This window comes from Colobus angolensis, unplaced genomic scaffold (genome assembly GCF_000951035.1).
Source record: "Colobus angolensis palliatus isolate OR3802 unplaced genomic scaffold, Cang.pa_1.0 Scaffold394, whole genome shotgun sequence".
NCBI lineage: Eukaryota > Metazoa > Chordata > Mammalia > Primates > Cercopithecidae > Colobus > Colobus angolensis.
The window spans coordinates 728760-745308 of NW_012117310.1; the positions used below are offsets into that span (position 1 = coordinate 728760).

The following is a 16549-nucleotide window of genomic DNA, read 5'->3' on the forward strand; positions in this document are numbered from 1 at the left end:
GGGAATTCTTTGTAATGCAGTTTTACTTTAGATATCTTATGAAAACTTAGATAAAGTTGGGTTTTTAAGTTGGTGATTTAGTGACAGTGTCAGGGTGACTTAGAGAGCAGGGCTATCAGTTGGAGCTGTCTGGTGGTGACAATAGCCCCTCTGCTAGCATCTCTTCTCCACCCCATACCAGCACAGTGTCCTTTGCCAGCCACCATTCACCTGCCTAACACCATTCCCTCTTTCCCTTCACCTGTTGTTTAACTATTTTGTTTATATGGGAGAACATAATACGTTTGTTCACTTCTTTCGTAGATGATATAATGTGGGATGTAAGGATAGAGTTAATTGACATGTGGGTCACATTGAGTCCACAAAGATAAAAGACATTGTTATTCTAACATTCTTTTATTTTTGTCTTTATAAATTAGATACACCTCTTTTTTTTTTTTTTTTTTTTTCCATGCGTTTTTGCTCTTTTTTCTCTGGTCTTCCCAGTACAGTGTTGTACCTGTTCTTGAGCTCTCTAGTTGGGCCTACTCATACAGGATTCATCCACACTTTTAAAATGTATTTAATTGACTTGGGGCTTGTGGAACTTAGCCAAAGGCAAGATTTAATCTTTGCTTGGACTTGAGTGAATTAGAGTGAATAAGCATTTTGCCTTCTAGTAGTCTTAGGAACACTAATTAACTTCCAACTGAATTTATATATTCTCAATTTTAAAAACATTTATATCTATTCTAATTCTTGTTGATGACTAGAGAATCATAAATATTTTCCTTTTAGAAATGATTTTTAAGAGGATCACCCCATGATGTAGAACATTTCTGAATTCTGGTGTGATTTTTAAAAAAATATTTTAAGCAAGTTTATATGCAAAGTATACCTACTTGTCTACTTGTTAGTTTTTTCTTGGCAGATTGTGTGTTCCTCTTTTCTTTCCTAGTCACATCACTCCTTTTTTGGAAATAAGTTTTTTGTTTTGGGTAGAGAGCAAACTCTCCAAGGAGAGTTACTTGGAGTAGCTGAGATGGAAAAACTTTGGGCTGACTCTTATGATTCTGAAAATAGGAAAAACAGAATTTACATATTTGCTTCTGCATAAAGAGATACTGACTCTGTATCTTGTAAGTCTCAGATTATATAACTAGGTAGTTTAACACATGAAATACCAAGTGTAATCGGCTCTCTGTATCCATGTGTTCTGTATCTCTGGATTCAACCAGCCGGAAGTGGAAAATATTTGGAAAGAAAAAACAAGAACAAAAATAACAACACAACCCAAAAAATCACAATGCGATCGTAAAAATAATAAAAATAAAAATAATACAACATAACTATTTCATACATTTGCATTGTATTAGACATTATAAGTAATCAAGATGATTTAAAGTATAAAGGAGGATGCAGATAGGTTATATGCAAGTACTGTGCCATTTTATGTAAAGGACTTGAGCATCCATGGATTTTGATGCCTATGGAGGGTCTCAGAATAATCCCCCACAGAGACTGAGGAATGACTGTCATATAATGATGCACCCAGTTGGTTGAAAAATGAAAGAGAACTGGCACTTCCTCTGCACCTTGTGTCTTCCTTGAGATGTACCATGTTTCAACATCTTTAATAAAATATACAGTAATCTGAGTTTTGTTCACTTTTATAACTGACAGAGAACATTTTAACATTGTCTGACATTTCCTGAGTTGATTGACAGAGAGTCATATAGTTGGGATTTATTGAGAATCAGAATCAGAATGTGTTTATGCTAAAGTGCATCTGTGAATGAAGTACTTAATTTCTTTTTCACTTGAAATTTGTCTCAATTTGTTTCAAGGAAAGTCATTTTTAAAAGTCAAAATTGCTTTATTATTGTATTTCATTTGAAAGAAACTACTTGACGGAGCCTGATAGCATTTTGTATTATGCACTGTAAAGTTTGCATACTACTGAACTGGTTTGTTGAGTACTGTACTTTAACATAAACAGATGTATTAAATGTCTCATAATCTTTCAAGAATTCCTTCATTTTTTCTCAGAATATGATCTTGGTAGTTTAGTGAAAATTGTAGGTTGTGGAATGTCTTTATGTCATATGGTAAATGAACAAAGCTTACAAATACAGCAATACTAGGAACTATTCTTCCCCTGTTGCGTTTAATTTCTTTATAGCAGGATGTGTCTGCTTTCTTCCTGTAAGATCAGGGACATAAGGAGCCCTGCCTTGAGTAATGTTTGAACATTGATTGTTTCTGCTAGGTTGCCAGGCCTTCTAGCTTGATCCGTTGTCTAGATCCTGAGTCCTTGTTGCTTGGTCAGCTTGGACCAAGTTTTGATAACACCTGCACTCTTATCTTCTATTTTAACTTGTTTTTCTCTGCCTCCATCTGCCATGCTGTGCTGTTTTAAATAATGTAAAATAACAGTTTCACATGGCAAAAATTCTAATAAACAAGAAGATTTTAAATAAAAAGCAAACGGTTTGCTTTATGCCCCATTCACCCTTCCCTTTCCTAATCCCTGGAGTAAACCAGGGATTTTAGAGCTTACTAATTTTTTAAACATAATTTTAAAAAGTCTATATATAATATATATATACAGACACATATACACACATATGTCTCTTTCCTATTTTAACTTTTATCAGTTCACCAACTAAAAGTTCTTCTGCTGAACTCTAGCATGACTTGGCAAACTGTCTTTAAAGGGCCCGATAGTAAATATTTTAGGTTTTACATGTCGTGATGTCTCTGTTGCAGCTATTCAACTCTGCCTTTGTAGTCTGAAAGTAGCTGTAGACGAAAAGTGAACAAAGGGATGTGGCTATGTTCTAGTAAAACTTTATTTAGAAACATGGACTGCCAGCTGGATTTGGCCTGTGGGTTCTGATCGCTGATCTAGAATTATAGTTAATAAAATTGGAGACATTTTGAACTTATTAGTGTTGAACTCTGAGCTTTGTGGTGATAGATTAGGTTAGGGATTTCTTTTCTTTTCTTTTCTTTTTTGAGACAGAGTCTCATTCTGTCACCCAGGCTGGGGTGCAGTGGTGCAATCTCGGCTCACTGCAACCTCTGCCTCCCTGGTTCAAGTGATTCTCCTGCCTCAGCCTCCTGAGTAGCTGGGACTACAGGTGTGCGCTACTACACCTGGCTAATTTTTTTCTATTTTTAGTAGAGATGGGGTTTCATCATGTTAGCCAGGCTGGTCTTGAACTCCTGACCTCAGGCAATCCACCTGCCTCAGCCTCCCAAAGTGCTGGGATTATAAGCATGAGCCTCTGCACCTGGCCAAGGTCAGGGATTTATTAACAGAGTTAAGTGAAGTTAAGTGAAGACAGAGATCTAGTTAGATCCAAAGTGATCTTAGACTTTCTGTTATAGCCTGGTTATATATGGTTTGAAGGATCATATAGACACTTCATGGTACTTAAGAGTTGTTGGTTTAGCTTCAGAATGTTGAAAAATCAGTTTCTCTGAGGTCTGCTGATAAATTCTCTGCTTCCTGTAAGTAGATTGAAAACCACTGGAATAGGCTCTGATTTAAACAGACTGGAACATCAGCATCTTCGGGCCATGGGTATACAGTATAAACTTGGAAGTACTTAAGCTCATTCTAAAAGTTTTAGAGCTTTACTGAACCATGTACAAATTGGGCAATTGAGTAACTTGTCTTCAGCATATAATAGAATCATGAAACATTAGAGCTGGAAGCAACCCTTTCTATCTAGCCCACCTTTATATACCTTTATATAAAGCCCACCTTTATATAGGAAACTAATGCCCAGAGATACTAAAGGACTTGACTTAAATCATATGGTTCATTAATAACAGACTGGGGAAAGATCATTAAGATATTATCGCTGTGCCATCCTGTCTTTTTGTATAGTCAGATTTGTTCAAAATCTTGATATATATGCAACCTTTCTAGGACTCATGCTTGTGAGTGTATGTGTGTCCTAGATCAGTTGTTTAAAGAACACTATTAATTAGTTCTTTATGGATAAATTATTCTTAATATTTCCTGTAGTGATGGTAAAAACGCTTTGTAGAATTGTTTGATTCATTCCATTCAGCTTGCAGATAGCTTTTAAAGGCTTTTAGCCTTCCATCTTAGAACTGGTAATTTTTTGACCATAATGTTGCATTTATTTATCAAAATGTTTATGAATAGATCCTTTTAACATACTTTGATTAATTGATCAAAATGGATTGAATTCATGTTTCTAAATGGTGGGTAAGAGCTTCTTTAAAAGCTGTACAATTAATGTCCACTATTTAATCACATAACTTTTATATATGTATTTTTAATTAGTAGTAAATTGTTGTCAAATTGCAGTTGTACATTTTGAAAGCATTTTTATTGAAACCAAATTTTTGATTCATAGATTTTTATGTTTATAATCTTCCACATGCTGTTTACCTTACCACATTTGCATTAAATCTTAATAAATAGGATGTAGAATCATTTACCTTTAATAACAGCCATAAAAACATCTAGGTTTATTATAATTTCATAAACTAACACTAAAGCCCATTTGTTTTGATAGAGAAGTTGAAGAAATCATTGCTGTCACCTGTGAATGAATTCAGATATATAGTTTTTTCTTCCAAACTCAACGTATTCCCTAAAGGAATATGTTTACCAGTTCTAAATTACTCATTATTCCACTTGTCCTTGCCTCTCTGTTTCTGTTACTCTAGGATCAGCCTTGGGTGAAATTTTGAACTCCATATGATAGTGGAACTGTCTTTAACTCTTACTCATCTCTCTTCTCTTGCTAAGACACCTGCAGACCCAGAGTTCAGTGTGGTTCTTTTTCTTCTAAAATATTCTCTTCCCTTTCCTTCTATCTCTGTAATTTTATTTATTGAGGTAGAGAATAGGGGCTAATGGAATGATGGCAAAATTTTGCCATTTTTCTTTGAATTACAAATTTGACTTAGAATATTTGTTACCTACTCTTAGTTAGGTAGTAAATTTAGTTCTGAGAAGTCACTAGTGAATAAGCCACAGTGCCTTAAATGCTTGTGCCTTGGAGACACAGCCACAGGTATTCCTTACTGTAATACAGGATGCTGTAAACAGAGTATTATGAAGATTGTGGGGATGGATAGTTAGCAGGGAAAGACTTCCCAGATAATATGGCATTTGAATTAAGCCTGGAAAGATAGATGGATGCTTGTGAGTGAGAAAGGAAGAAGGGATATTCAAGTTTTTGTGACCACTATATACAAGAACTGAGGGTGTGAAAGTCTGGAGTTTGGTTCAGGTGCTGTGCACAGTACGTATGTCTAAAATAGAGGCAATGAGAAGTCATTGTGAAGTTATTTTTTCATGTCAGATTGTTAAAAGTCTTATATGCCATACTAATTTGGGGCTTTTCTCCTTAGTTTAATAGGGAGCCACCAAAAAATTGAAAGCAGGAGATTAATGTGGTTTTCTTCTTGCTTTACTTAAGAGTTGCGCTCAGATGTCTTTAGGGACCAGGCAGGTAGCATAAATGTGAGGCTGCCAGATGTAAGACCACAGGAAATGGTAGAGCCCACAGGACTAGAGAGCACTTGCCTTGCCTAAAGCCGTTCACATGCAAGCCATTTGACAACACTGTATCTGCCAAATCATGTAGAATATTGACCAAATCCAATGTGAAATTAGACCCATGCTCAGAACTATTTCTGACAGCTTTTTGAAGGATGTTGTACAATGTTTGGTTGATGGTGTTTGTCAAATAAATGGATGGATTGATTAAAGTATGTGTGCTGCATGTGCAGATTCATTAGGAGGCTATTTTTTTTTTCATTATTTTAAGTTCCGGATATGTGTGCAGGATGTGCAGGTCTGTTACGTAGGTAAATGTGTGCCACGGTGGTTTGCTGCACCTATCAACCCATCACCTAGGTATTAAATCTGGCATGCATTAGTTATTTTTCCTGATGCTGTTCTCCCCACCCGTCCCCTGAGGTCCCACCGTGTGTTGTTCCCCTCCCTGTGTCTGTGTGTTCTCATTGTTCAGCTCCCACTTATAAGTTAGAAAATGTGGTGTTTGGTTTTCTATTCCTGTGTTTGTTTGCTGGGGATAATGACTTCCAGCTTCATCCATGTCCCTGGAAAGGACATGATCTGATTCCTTTTTATGACTGCATAGTATCCCATGGTGTATATGTACCACATTTTCTTTATCCAGTCTATCATTGATGGGCATTTGGATTGACTCCATTTCTTTGCTATTCGTGTATCTTTGTTATCGTGAATAGTGCTGCATGAACATACACGTGCATGTATCTTTATAACAAAATGATTTATATTCCCTAAGCAAAAGGTAATAATGCTTGAATTAGGACATAGAATTGAGAAAAGATAAGCACAGGTGGATATGGGAAATCTGAAATGAAATGGTAGGATCATCAGGATTTGATTACCAATTACATATAGAGAGGGAAGAATGCAAGATGACTGAGATTTTCAGCTTTGAGTAGGTGGTGATGCTGTGAATCGAGACAGAGAACATGGGAGACAGAACAGCTCTGAGGGAGAGAAGATACTGATTTGTTTTGTTTTGCTTTTCTTGGGGTTGGATGAGGATTTATTTAATTCTTTGAAAGTGTTAAGGCACTATCATAGCTATCCTTTTGGGGGAATTATTTTGGGGGCAATAGTTTTCATTCTTCATTCACTTATTTATCCATTCATTTTTTTTTTTTTTGGCAGGAATTGTCCTAGAATCATTTTTTAAAGGAAATTTCAGTCCTACCTACAAGTATTCCCTTAATCTGCATCTGAGGATTTGGCTGTGTTTCAGGCACAAATCCTGGTTAGAGATCTTACTTTTTCTAATAAGGTATCAGTCCTACACTGTTAATTGTCAAAGGATATAGTTTTGCTCACTTCCGGTTTTTACCTGAGAATATACTCTCCAGTCCTCAACTTCAATTCAAAGTATGCTTATGATAAATACTATTTGCAGAAAATGATCTAATTCCTCTAGATGTTTGGACATTTATCATTGAGAGCATCCAAAACTGTGTACTTGTATTACATTGGTTTTACTTTTCTGACAGATTGCTATCTATATCTATCTGTATCTCACTCTGGTATTATCTCTTTAGCTTGCATTGAAAGGCTTTGTAAGAAGCAAATGCAAGGAACCCATTATTGTATGTATTGTAAGGATATTGTCAAGGGTGTTGTGCCTTTGGAGATCAAGGCACTGGCAAAATTTTCTCTCAGAACTTAATGCCAACAAAAGTGATTTTTTATATTTTTGTTTTCATTTATTTTTCCCCCTTGAGCTACTGGTATGTTCTTCTGTTTTAGACTCTGAATTATGTACTGTGGCCCTCCCTATTTGCTTTGGCTGCTAGGAATTTGAGAGTCAAGTTTATTATCCGTAGATAGCAATTTTAAAAACCTTTGATTTTGGTGTGCTAAATGTCTTTCACTTGTACTATTTTAAGAACAATTAGGTTTTATTCTTTCTTGTTAAAATATGTTCTCTGTGATTGCATTTATTTTGTTAGCTATCACATCATTTTTAGTAGTGAGATATAATAATTCAAATGATGTTAGTTCTATTGATTTTTTTTACTGACCTTGTAAGAATTAAAGGGGGAAAAAAATCTAGATTCAATAACATGTCCTAAGTGTATGAGTAGAACTCAGTAAACTTTCATAAAGTAAACATAGTTATGTAATTACCACCCAGAAGTAGAAACAAAGTATTTCTGACACCCCACAAACTTCTCGCATGTCTCATCCCAGTCATTCTTCTAAGGTAAGCACTGTTCTGGCTTCTGTCACCAAAATTAGTTTTGCTTGTTTAAACTTTGAATAAATGGAAACATACAGTATATACTATTTTTACTGACTTCTTTTGCCAAACGTGTTTTTGGGGTTCACAGAAATTTTAATTGCTATAGGATTTCATTGTATGAATATATCATATTTTACTTATCTAATTATTCTAGACAGTTGTGTTGCCTCAGGTTTTTGCCTATTAAAAATAATGCTGCAAGGATTCTGTGTGCTTTTCTGTTCGGTATGTATCCAGGACTAGACCTGCTGGGAGATAGAGTGTGTGTTGTTTCAGTAGATATTAGGGTTTTCCAAGAGGTTATATCGGTTTCCCCTTCCTCTAGCATCAAATGAGTGGTTCTATTTGCTCAACATCCTTGCCAACATTTGGTGGTGTCATTTTTAATTAAAAAAAAATATTTTTAGCCATTCTTTTCATTTGTTACAGTGTTTTTATAGTATTAATTTGCATTTCCTGAATGACCAATACACTTGAGACAGATAGAATAAAAATAAAGGGTAAAGGTCTTCAGATCACTGAGAAAGAGGATATTCAATTGACTGTTAAACACACAAACATTGTTTATGTAAAAGTTATCAATTTTAATTCTTCAGTTTTTTTAGTTTTATCTGTAGATTCTTTCTTTCTACTCACACAATCTTGTTGCTGCTGGTAATGACTCTTCTTTATTCCCTTCTAGTACTTTTTCTTATTGCATTGTCTGTATGTAGAATTCAGCAGCATGCCTTACTGTCTATACTCTTAATCTTTGATTTTACTGATTAATTATTCAGTTAGTATGTATTTATTTAGCACTTAGTTTGTCTCTTTTAGAAAGAGAAAAAGACTCTTTTTTTTTTTTTTAATAGTGAACTGAATTCAAAGTTGCAAGATACTTTGGAACAAATTGAGGTAAGAAGGATTATATCCTAACCTTAATGACTTTTTCTTTTCAGAAGTTTTTGAATAACATAAGTGCAACATTTTGTTTTGGCTTTTATGTTATTACCAATGTCTCTAAATCACTGTATTTCTTGATTTTCATTTGGAATATCTATTTATGGTCAAGTTTATGTAAAAATTTACTTGTAAATTATGGAATATCAAAACAGTATTTGAAAATATTACCATTGACAAGAAAAATTTCCAAACTGTTAGTCATAGGTATGTTCTCATAAAATTATATAATAACCATAATACATTCTATGTATTAATTATATTTTAATTATCAGTTACTTTATTGTTTAGTATAGTGATAGTGAGTTAATACAAGTAATTATTGGCTGATGAAAACCCTCCAAAATTCCTAAACCTCATAATGATACTTATATAGTTCATCAAAAATGTAGAAACTAGAAAGGAAGAGATATGTAATTGTGAGCATGAAGCATGTTTTGCTTGTTACATGTATTCAAAATTCGTCACTTTCCTTGACAATCTTTGCAAAGGAGGGTATTCATTTTAATAAATAAGAATTATTTGGTTTCTTCTAGTCTTTTATTGTTTTCCTGATAAGAGTATTTATAAAAGTTGAGATTGGACTTTCAAATTACCTTTTGAGAAAGTAATTTTTGACCATAAATGCAATTATTTGCTATTAAATAATTGTGAGAATAACAGTTTATTTGATAGTCACAGAAACAACTGCTTTGAGTGGCTTAAGTTAACAATTCTCTGAATGTTTTAATGAAGGCTTTCTTTTGACAACTCAGTATTTCTTCACTCTTAATAGATATTCTGTACTTATATTAAAAGCTCTTATTTCAAAGTAAAATCATTGAAATGGAAATCCATAAAGCATAGTAATTTAGATATAAGAGCTTAAATCTTGAGGAGTATACTTTTAAATTCAATGTAGTTTTGTTGAGAATTCCTTTTCATTGATTAGAGAAAGATTGTTTTATTGTTTTCCAGTAGTACCACAAATTCAGTTTATATAAGATTTTAGCAGATGCTTGAGGAAATGTTTAGTAGTAAGAGTAAGATTCATTACAAAACTATTATTTTGTTTCCTATAAAACACTAGGCATGGGTTTTAAGGCAGAAATTCATATGTTAATATCTTGGTAAACTTGATTATAGTTGCTAAGAAATTTACAATTGCAATTTATAACTTTATTTAAATTTATTTTTGACTTCTAAGTCTGGTATGATAGTAAGTGTTAATTAAAAGTGAGAGATTAGTCTTAATATTTTCCTATCATTGCCTTGGAAACATAATTCCTTAACCATTTCTTGCTTCTTTTAATTACATAGGAACAGCTGGACGTAGCTCTTTCCAAAATCTGCAAGAATTTTGACATTAACCATTATACCAAGGTTCAACAAGCTTATCGACTTCTTGGAAAAACACAGGTTTGTTTCAAAAGCATGTTTGGATTTTTCCTTAATCAGGAATTTGTTGCCCTTATAAATCTCATGTCCTTAAAAAGTTTTGTTTTATTTAATGAAGTACATTTTTATTCTGAATTAACAGTGATAAAATGGTTGTTCTCATAGACTCAGAGGGTATATACTGTGATTAAAACATTACAGGAGTTTGTTTTGAACTATGAAGTACTTGTTAGGTTTAATATTTTCACAATTTTATGTAGATTTTCCAAAAAGTATATTATAAGATAATTCAGTGGGAGACAATATGTAGTCTCTTTTAACTCAGCTCTTGGTTCTGAAACAGGACTTCCTAATTTGCAGCTTCATGTGTTGTTAGATACGCCAACATGACTCCCTCAAAATGATATGTCAGCATTGTACATTTTGTACATTTATCTGTAAAACAGGTCCATTTTATTTATCAGATATTTCAGAGGGCCCTTTTATCCCCAAAATGTCATAATTTCTCTCATAATGTATGGCTTTTCATACCCTTATTGTTCAAGGGCTTCCTTGAAAGACTTGAAACAGGTGCCATGGTTTTACAAGTTAATTGTATCTTTTATTTGTATAGGATTATATGTTTACCTAGACAACATTTAATGTGATAGATGTAAATGTTTTCTTCCCTTAAATGCTCCCCTCTTTTAGAACGAAGTTTAAACATTTACTAAACAATTTAAACTCTACATTTTGAAATGTGAATAAAGAAATTTTACTGTTTATTGTAATTTAGTTTTCATGTCTTAAGCTATACCCAAGAAAAAATCTAAGAAGAAAGAACTTAGCAATTTTGAGGGATATGTTTAAACACTTTTGAAAATGGGATTATAATTTCTCATTTCCCCCATAAGATTAAGTCTTAAATTCCATAAATATTTTTGGTACCTCCTACACTCATTGTTTCAAGTGTCTGGATGTAGGCTTTTATGTATGTTACCTTTTAGGGATACTGGCCTACCTCTTTTTATTACACTTCACTTTGTTGTGCTTTTCAGCTACTGTGTTATTTACAAATTAAAGGTTTGTGACCAACCTGCATCAAGCAAGTCTGTCAGTGCCACTTTTCCAACAGCATGCATGTGCTTACTTCATGTCTGTGTGTCAGATTTTCATGATTCTTGCAGTATTTCCAACTTTTTCATCATTATTATATCTGGGATGGTGATTTATGTTTAGTGAGCTTCATGTTAGTATTGTAATGGTTTTGTGGTCCATGGACTGTACCCATATAAAATGGTGAACTTAATTCACAAATGTGTGTGTTCTGACCACTGCACCAACTAGCCATTCCCCCTTCTCTCTCCCTCTTTTTTGACCCTTCTATTCTCTGAGACACAACAGTATTGAAATTAGGCCAATTAATAAGCCTACAGTGGCCTCATGTCTCTCACTTTAAATCAAAAGCTAGAAAGGATTAAGCTTAGTGAAGATGGCTGTGCTAAAGGACAGATTTTCAGTGTACACGAAATGGCCTTCTATTGGAAGAAGATGCCACCTAGGATTTTCAGAGGTACAGAGAATAAGTCAATGCCTGGCTTCAAAGCATCAAAGGACAGGTTGACTCTCTTTTTAGGGACTAAGGCATGTGGAGGCTTTAAGTTGAAGCCAATGCTCATTTATGATTCTGAAAATCCTAGGGCACTTAAGAATTATGCTAAATCTACTCTGCCTGTGCTCTGTAAGTGGAGTAACGAAGCCTGGATGATAGTACATCGATTACAGCATGGCTTACTGAATGTGTTAAGCCCACCGTTGAGACCTCCTGCTCAGAAAAAAATTTCTCTTTCAAAATATTACTGTCCATTGACAATGTACCTAGTCCCCATGACTTTGATGGAGATGTACAAGAAGATGAGTGTTGTTTTCATGCCTGATAATATAACAGTCATTCTGCATCACATGGATCAAGGAGTATTTTGACTTTCAAGTCTTACTACTTAAATATATTTTATAAGGCTATAGGTACCATAAATAGTGATTATTCTGATGGATCTGGGGAGAGTAAATTGAAAACCTTCTGGATTTACCATATGCCATTAAGAACATTTGTGATTCCTCTGCTGGATCTCAGAAAAGTCAATTGAAAACCTCCCATAAAGGATTCACCATTCTAGATGCCATTAAGAACATTCGTGATTCATGAGAGGGTCAAAATAGCAACATTAGCAGGAGTTTGGAAGAAGTTGATTCCAACCTTCATGATGACTTTGAGAAGCTCAAAACTTCAGTGGAAGAAATCACTGCAGATGTGGTAGAAACAGCAGCAGAAGTAGAATTAGAAGTGGAGCCTGAAGATGTGACTGAATTGCTACTATCTTATGATAAAATTGAATGGATGTAAGAGTTGCTTCTATGGATGAGCAAAGACAGTGGTTTCTTGAGATGGAATCTACCAGTGAAGATGCCATGAACATTGTTGAAATAACAAGAAATAATTTGGGATATTACATAAACTTAGTTGGTAAAGCAGCAGCAGGGTCTGAGAGCATTGACTGTAGTTTTGAAAGAAGTTCTACTGTGGATAAAATGCCATCAAACAGCATCGCATGCTACAGAGAAATCTTTTGTGAAAAGAAGAGTCAACTAATGCAGCAAACTTCACTGTTGTTTTTTCAGAAATTGCCATAGCCACTTCAGCCTTTAGCAACCAGCACCCTGATCAGTCAGCAGCCATCAACATTGAGGCAAGACCCTCGACCAGAAAAAAGATTGACTCGCTGAAGGCCCAGATGATTATTAGCATTTTTAGCAATTTTTTAAAATTAAGGTTTATATGTTGTTTTTTTAAGACATAATGCTATTACACACTTTAAATAGACTATAGTACAGTGTAAACATAACTTTTATATGCACTGGGAAACCAAAAAATTTGCTTTGTGATTTATGCTTGTAAATGAATATGATGTCAGGTAGTAACAGATGCTACAAAGAAATATAAATCAGGGTATGTGGATGCAGAGATAGAAAGTACTGATTTATATTGGCTAGTCATGGAAGGTTCCCTGAGAAGATTACCATTGAGAAATGCACTAAATGATATAAAAGAATGAATGCATGCAGAATGATGCAGAGGGTAATTAGAGATATGGTTATGTACAACATATTTAAGAAAGAGCAAGATGAGTACCAGTTATAAATAAAGAACAACAGAGCAGTGCTCACGAGTCACATTTATTTTGAGTGCTCTGATAATCTGGTTGTGTGAAGGGTTATTTGCAAATAATATACCCTACAGTTATAATTCTGGGAAAAATATTATCTTTGTGCTCTATTATTTGAAAAGATGTTTCCCTGGGTTTTTTCAATCTGTTGAAATTTATTTATTTTAATAATGTGAAATTATGTTGTGCGTTTTTTCTTTCCACAGACAGCAATGGATCAACTTCATATGCACTTCACCCAAGCCATTCACAACACCGTGTTTCAAGTTGTTCTTGGTTATGTGGAACTATGTGCAGGAAACACAGACACAAAATTTCAAAAGCTGCAATATAAGGATCTCTGTACAGTATGTAGTGACTTAATTACTATTCATATATCTCTGCTTTAGATTTTAAATTTGTATTTCCTTTATCTTGGCACCTACCTATTTGAAGATGCTACTAAAAGAAAAATAAATCTTTGCCAAAATTTTTTTTTCTCCCAAATTGTTCTTTTCCTCATAGAGAAATTAGAGGACTCAGTCACACAAATGGTAAAGGTTACTGAGACTGGAGCGTGATTGCTTCTCAATCGACTCTGCCATTTCATAGCTTCTTTTATCCATCTCTCTCAGGCTCCAAATTATCTCCTATGATTGCATCCAGTAGGCTTCTAAGCAACCATCATTGCTGGTTTTCTGTACAGATTTTCAACCAGTTTTTTCGTGTGTATGAATGCTGCCTTTGTCAGCATCTGTAACTGTTTTTTTCTTTTTCTTTTTAAAGAAACATAGGTTTTTAAGTAATATAACCCAACAGGTGAGAAGTGTACTGACTTGGGTTCTGTTTTAGAAGTAGGTCCTGCTGATGAGTTGATGTAGAGTGTGAGGAAAAGAGAGTAATGAATAATTGGGAGAATGGTAGTGCCATTTGCTTTTATAGGGAAAACTGGGAAGGAACAGGACTTAGGTGAAAAATCGTGAGGAATTAGTGTAAAATTAAGTAATCTTCACCCTTCAATGAATTGTCATGACAATGAGTTGTCAAACCTGCTGGTTATATGTCTGTTGGGTACTAGAGAAATTTTCTTACCTGAGTTGCAATAAGTATCCTGGAAGGGTGTATTATATATGATGTATTAAAGATTAAGTTAATAACGATAGTGGATATATGTTAACATATGTGGCTAAAAATATCTTTTTAAACTAATTGTAGAAACCATGAGGACTGTTTTACAGATTTTATGATTACTAACTTTAAGTGTGATGTAGTTGCATAATTTTGTCTTTAAATGTTCAGTTTTAAGTACAGTTATCATTTGGTAAATATTAATAATTTTGAAATGTGTTGTTTATTATTATTTTTCTTATGTTCTTACTTTGATAGTATATATTATAAAATTACTCAATTACCTTTTTTATTCTAATAAGTTTTATTAATTTTTTTATTCTAATGTTGCTCTCACTAATAGATGGTAAACCAATTTAATACGTTGGCAATTTTTTTCTGTTAAAGCAGAAAAGAACTCTTAAAAATTAAACCAAACGTTTTAAGCAAATTAGATTTTTGTCTTTTCATCTTTTTAAATTTGGTTAGATCTGTTGTGTATGTTTGTGTGTGTATATTTTGCTTTCTTTTATTGACCATGTTTATACGCTTTTAAAAAAATCAAGGACATATATTGTGCTCATGCTTCTTGAGAAAGCCTCTCTGTGCATTTATATAATAAAAAGCTGAACAAAATTTTTTATGAGCAAAACTTTGTGCTCAAGGTGTTTATCATTATGTTTCTTCTGAGTCTCTTTCACTTTTTAAAAAAGCTGACTGTAGGCCGGGTGTGGTGGCTCATGCCTGTAATCCCAGCACTTTGGGAGGCCAAGGAGGCCAGGGGTTCAAGACCAGCCTGGGCAACATGGCAAAACCCTGCTTCTGCTAAAAATACAAAGAAAAAAAAAAATTAGCTGGGTGTAGTGGTGCATGCCTTTAATCCCTGCTACTGGGAGGCTGAGGCGTCCAGCCTGGGCGATAGAGTGAGACTCTTTTCTCAAAAAAAAAAAAAAAAAAAAAAAGCTGACTATAAAATAATCTTTTGAAGTAGCTGTGTATATATTTAAATTATCAGATAACAAATAGCTTATCCTTGATTTCATCTTTAGTGAATACTTGTTAAAATTATCCCCAAGAAACTTCTGGTACTTTATTATAAAATTATACATGTATGTGTGATAGTAGGTGATATATATGTGTAAGTACACATAAAATATAAAATATAGTGGTTGACTAAGGAGAGAAAAGATAGAACCCTTAGGAGCTGAATAAAAAGCTGATGAAAGAAAATCTAAATACATTTTCCTGGTAAGAAAAAATATCAAGGTTCTGGCATAACTCAGGCAAGAGAGATAATTCATGAAGGAACCTCATAGTAGAATGTAAGCTTCTTATTTTTCAATATGTGGCAGTGGGGGATCATTTTAGCCTCTGATTAGGAATAACTGATAATAATTATTGAAAATATACTTGTGTGAGAGCAAATGTGGCAGTGGGGCGTCAGGTGAGCAAGAAGCAGGAGAGTCCTCAAAAGATGTGCAGGGTGTTGACTGACATGAAATGAGGAGAAAGAGTCTAGGCATTTTGGCAGTTTATATCCTCTGCACAGTAGCAATGTTTTGAAGGAAGTGTTTAATTATACATAGAGCTTAAAAATAACGTTGAAAATTAAGATGAATGGTACAGAGTTAAGAGGGAGATTGAGTTCCTGTGAACAGGGAATAATTGTGCTTCCTTTAAATGGAAAGAGAGTGGAAATGAAAAGAGATAATCATCTGCTTGCTTTATTTATAGTATCATTTTAAAACATTCTTAGATATCAACCTAAATGAGCTACAGTGAAATTGAACTAATTAAAAAAAAAAACCCTCTTGGATATCTGGGATGAAATTAGTGTTCCATTTTTATTTACTCTGGTATACAGAACCTCAAGTTCTTAAGGCCAGCAGCATCCTTTCCCAGTCAATTTTCTGCCATTTGTTTGCATTCACCATTGCTCTGAGTTTAAAAGTTTAGTTGGTTTTGAGCTTTTTGAAATCATTTTGCAGTTGAATGTACTTTTTTTTTCTTTACTAAACCATATTTTTTGAGTGGTTTAATTAGATGCATAGTTTTTATTGGTTGTCTTTTAGTCTGTTTTCCCTGCTTTTCTTGAATATATTGGTTTACTGCTTTTACACCAGCTGTTTAGGTACTTTTTTA

At 33.9% G+C, this 16549-nt stretch overlaps 1 protein-coding gene across 2 annotated transcripts in view; it reads left to right on the forward strand.

Annotated features, from left to right (window-relative positions):
* Window positions 1-16549, forward strand: part of CCDC132 (coiled-coil domain containing 132) — a 121384-nt gene that overhangs the window by 29885 nt on the left and 74950 nt on the right. For both annotated transcript variants that reach the window (XM_011955061.1, XM_011955060.1), the window contains 3 exons: window positions 8654-8696; window positions 10041-10139; window positions 13528-13668. In XM_011955061.1, coding sequence (XP_011810451.1) covers window positions 8654-8696; window positions 10041-10139; window positions 13528-13668 — 283 coding nt within the window. The remainder of the gene's footprint in view (window positions 1-8653; window positions 8697-10040; window positions 10140-13527; window positions 13669-16549) is intronic.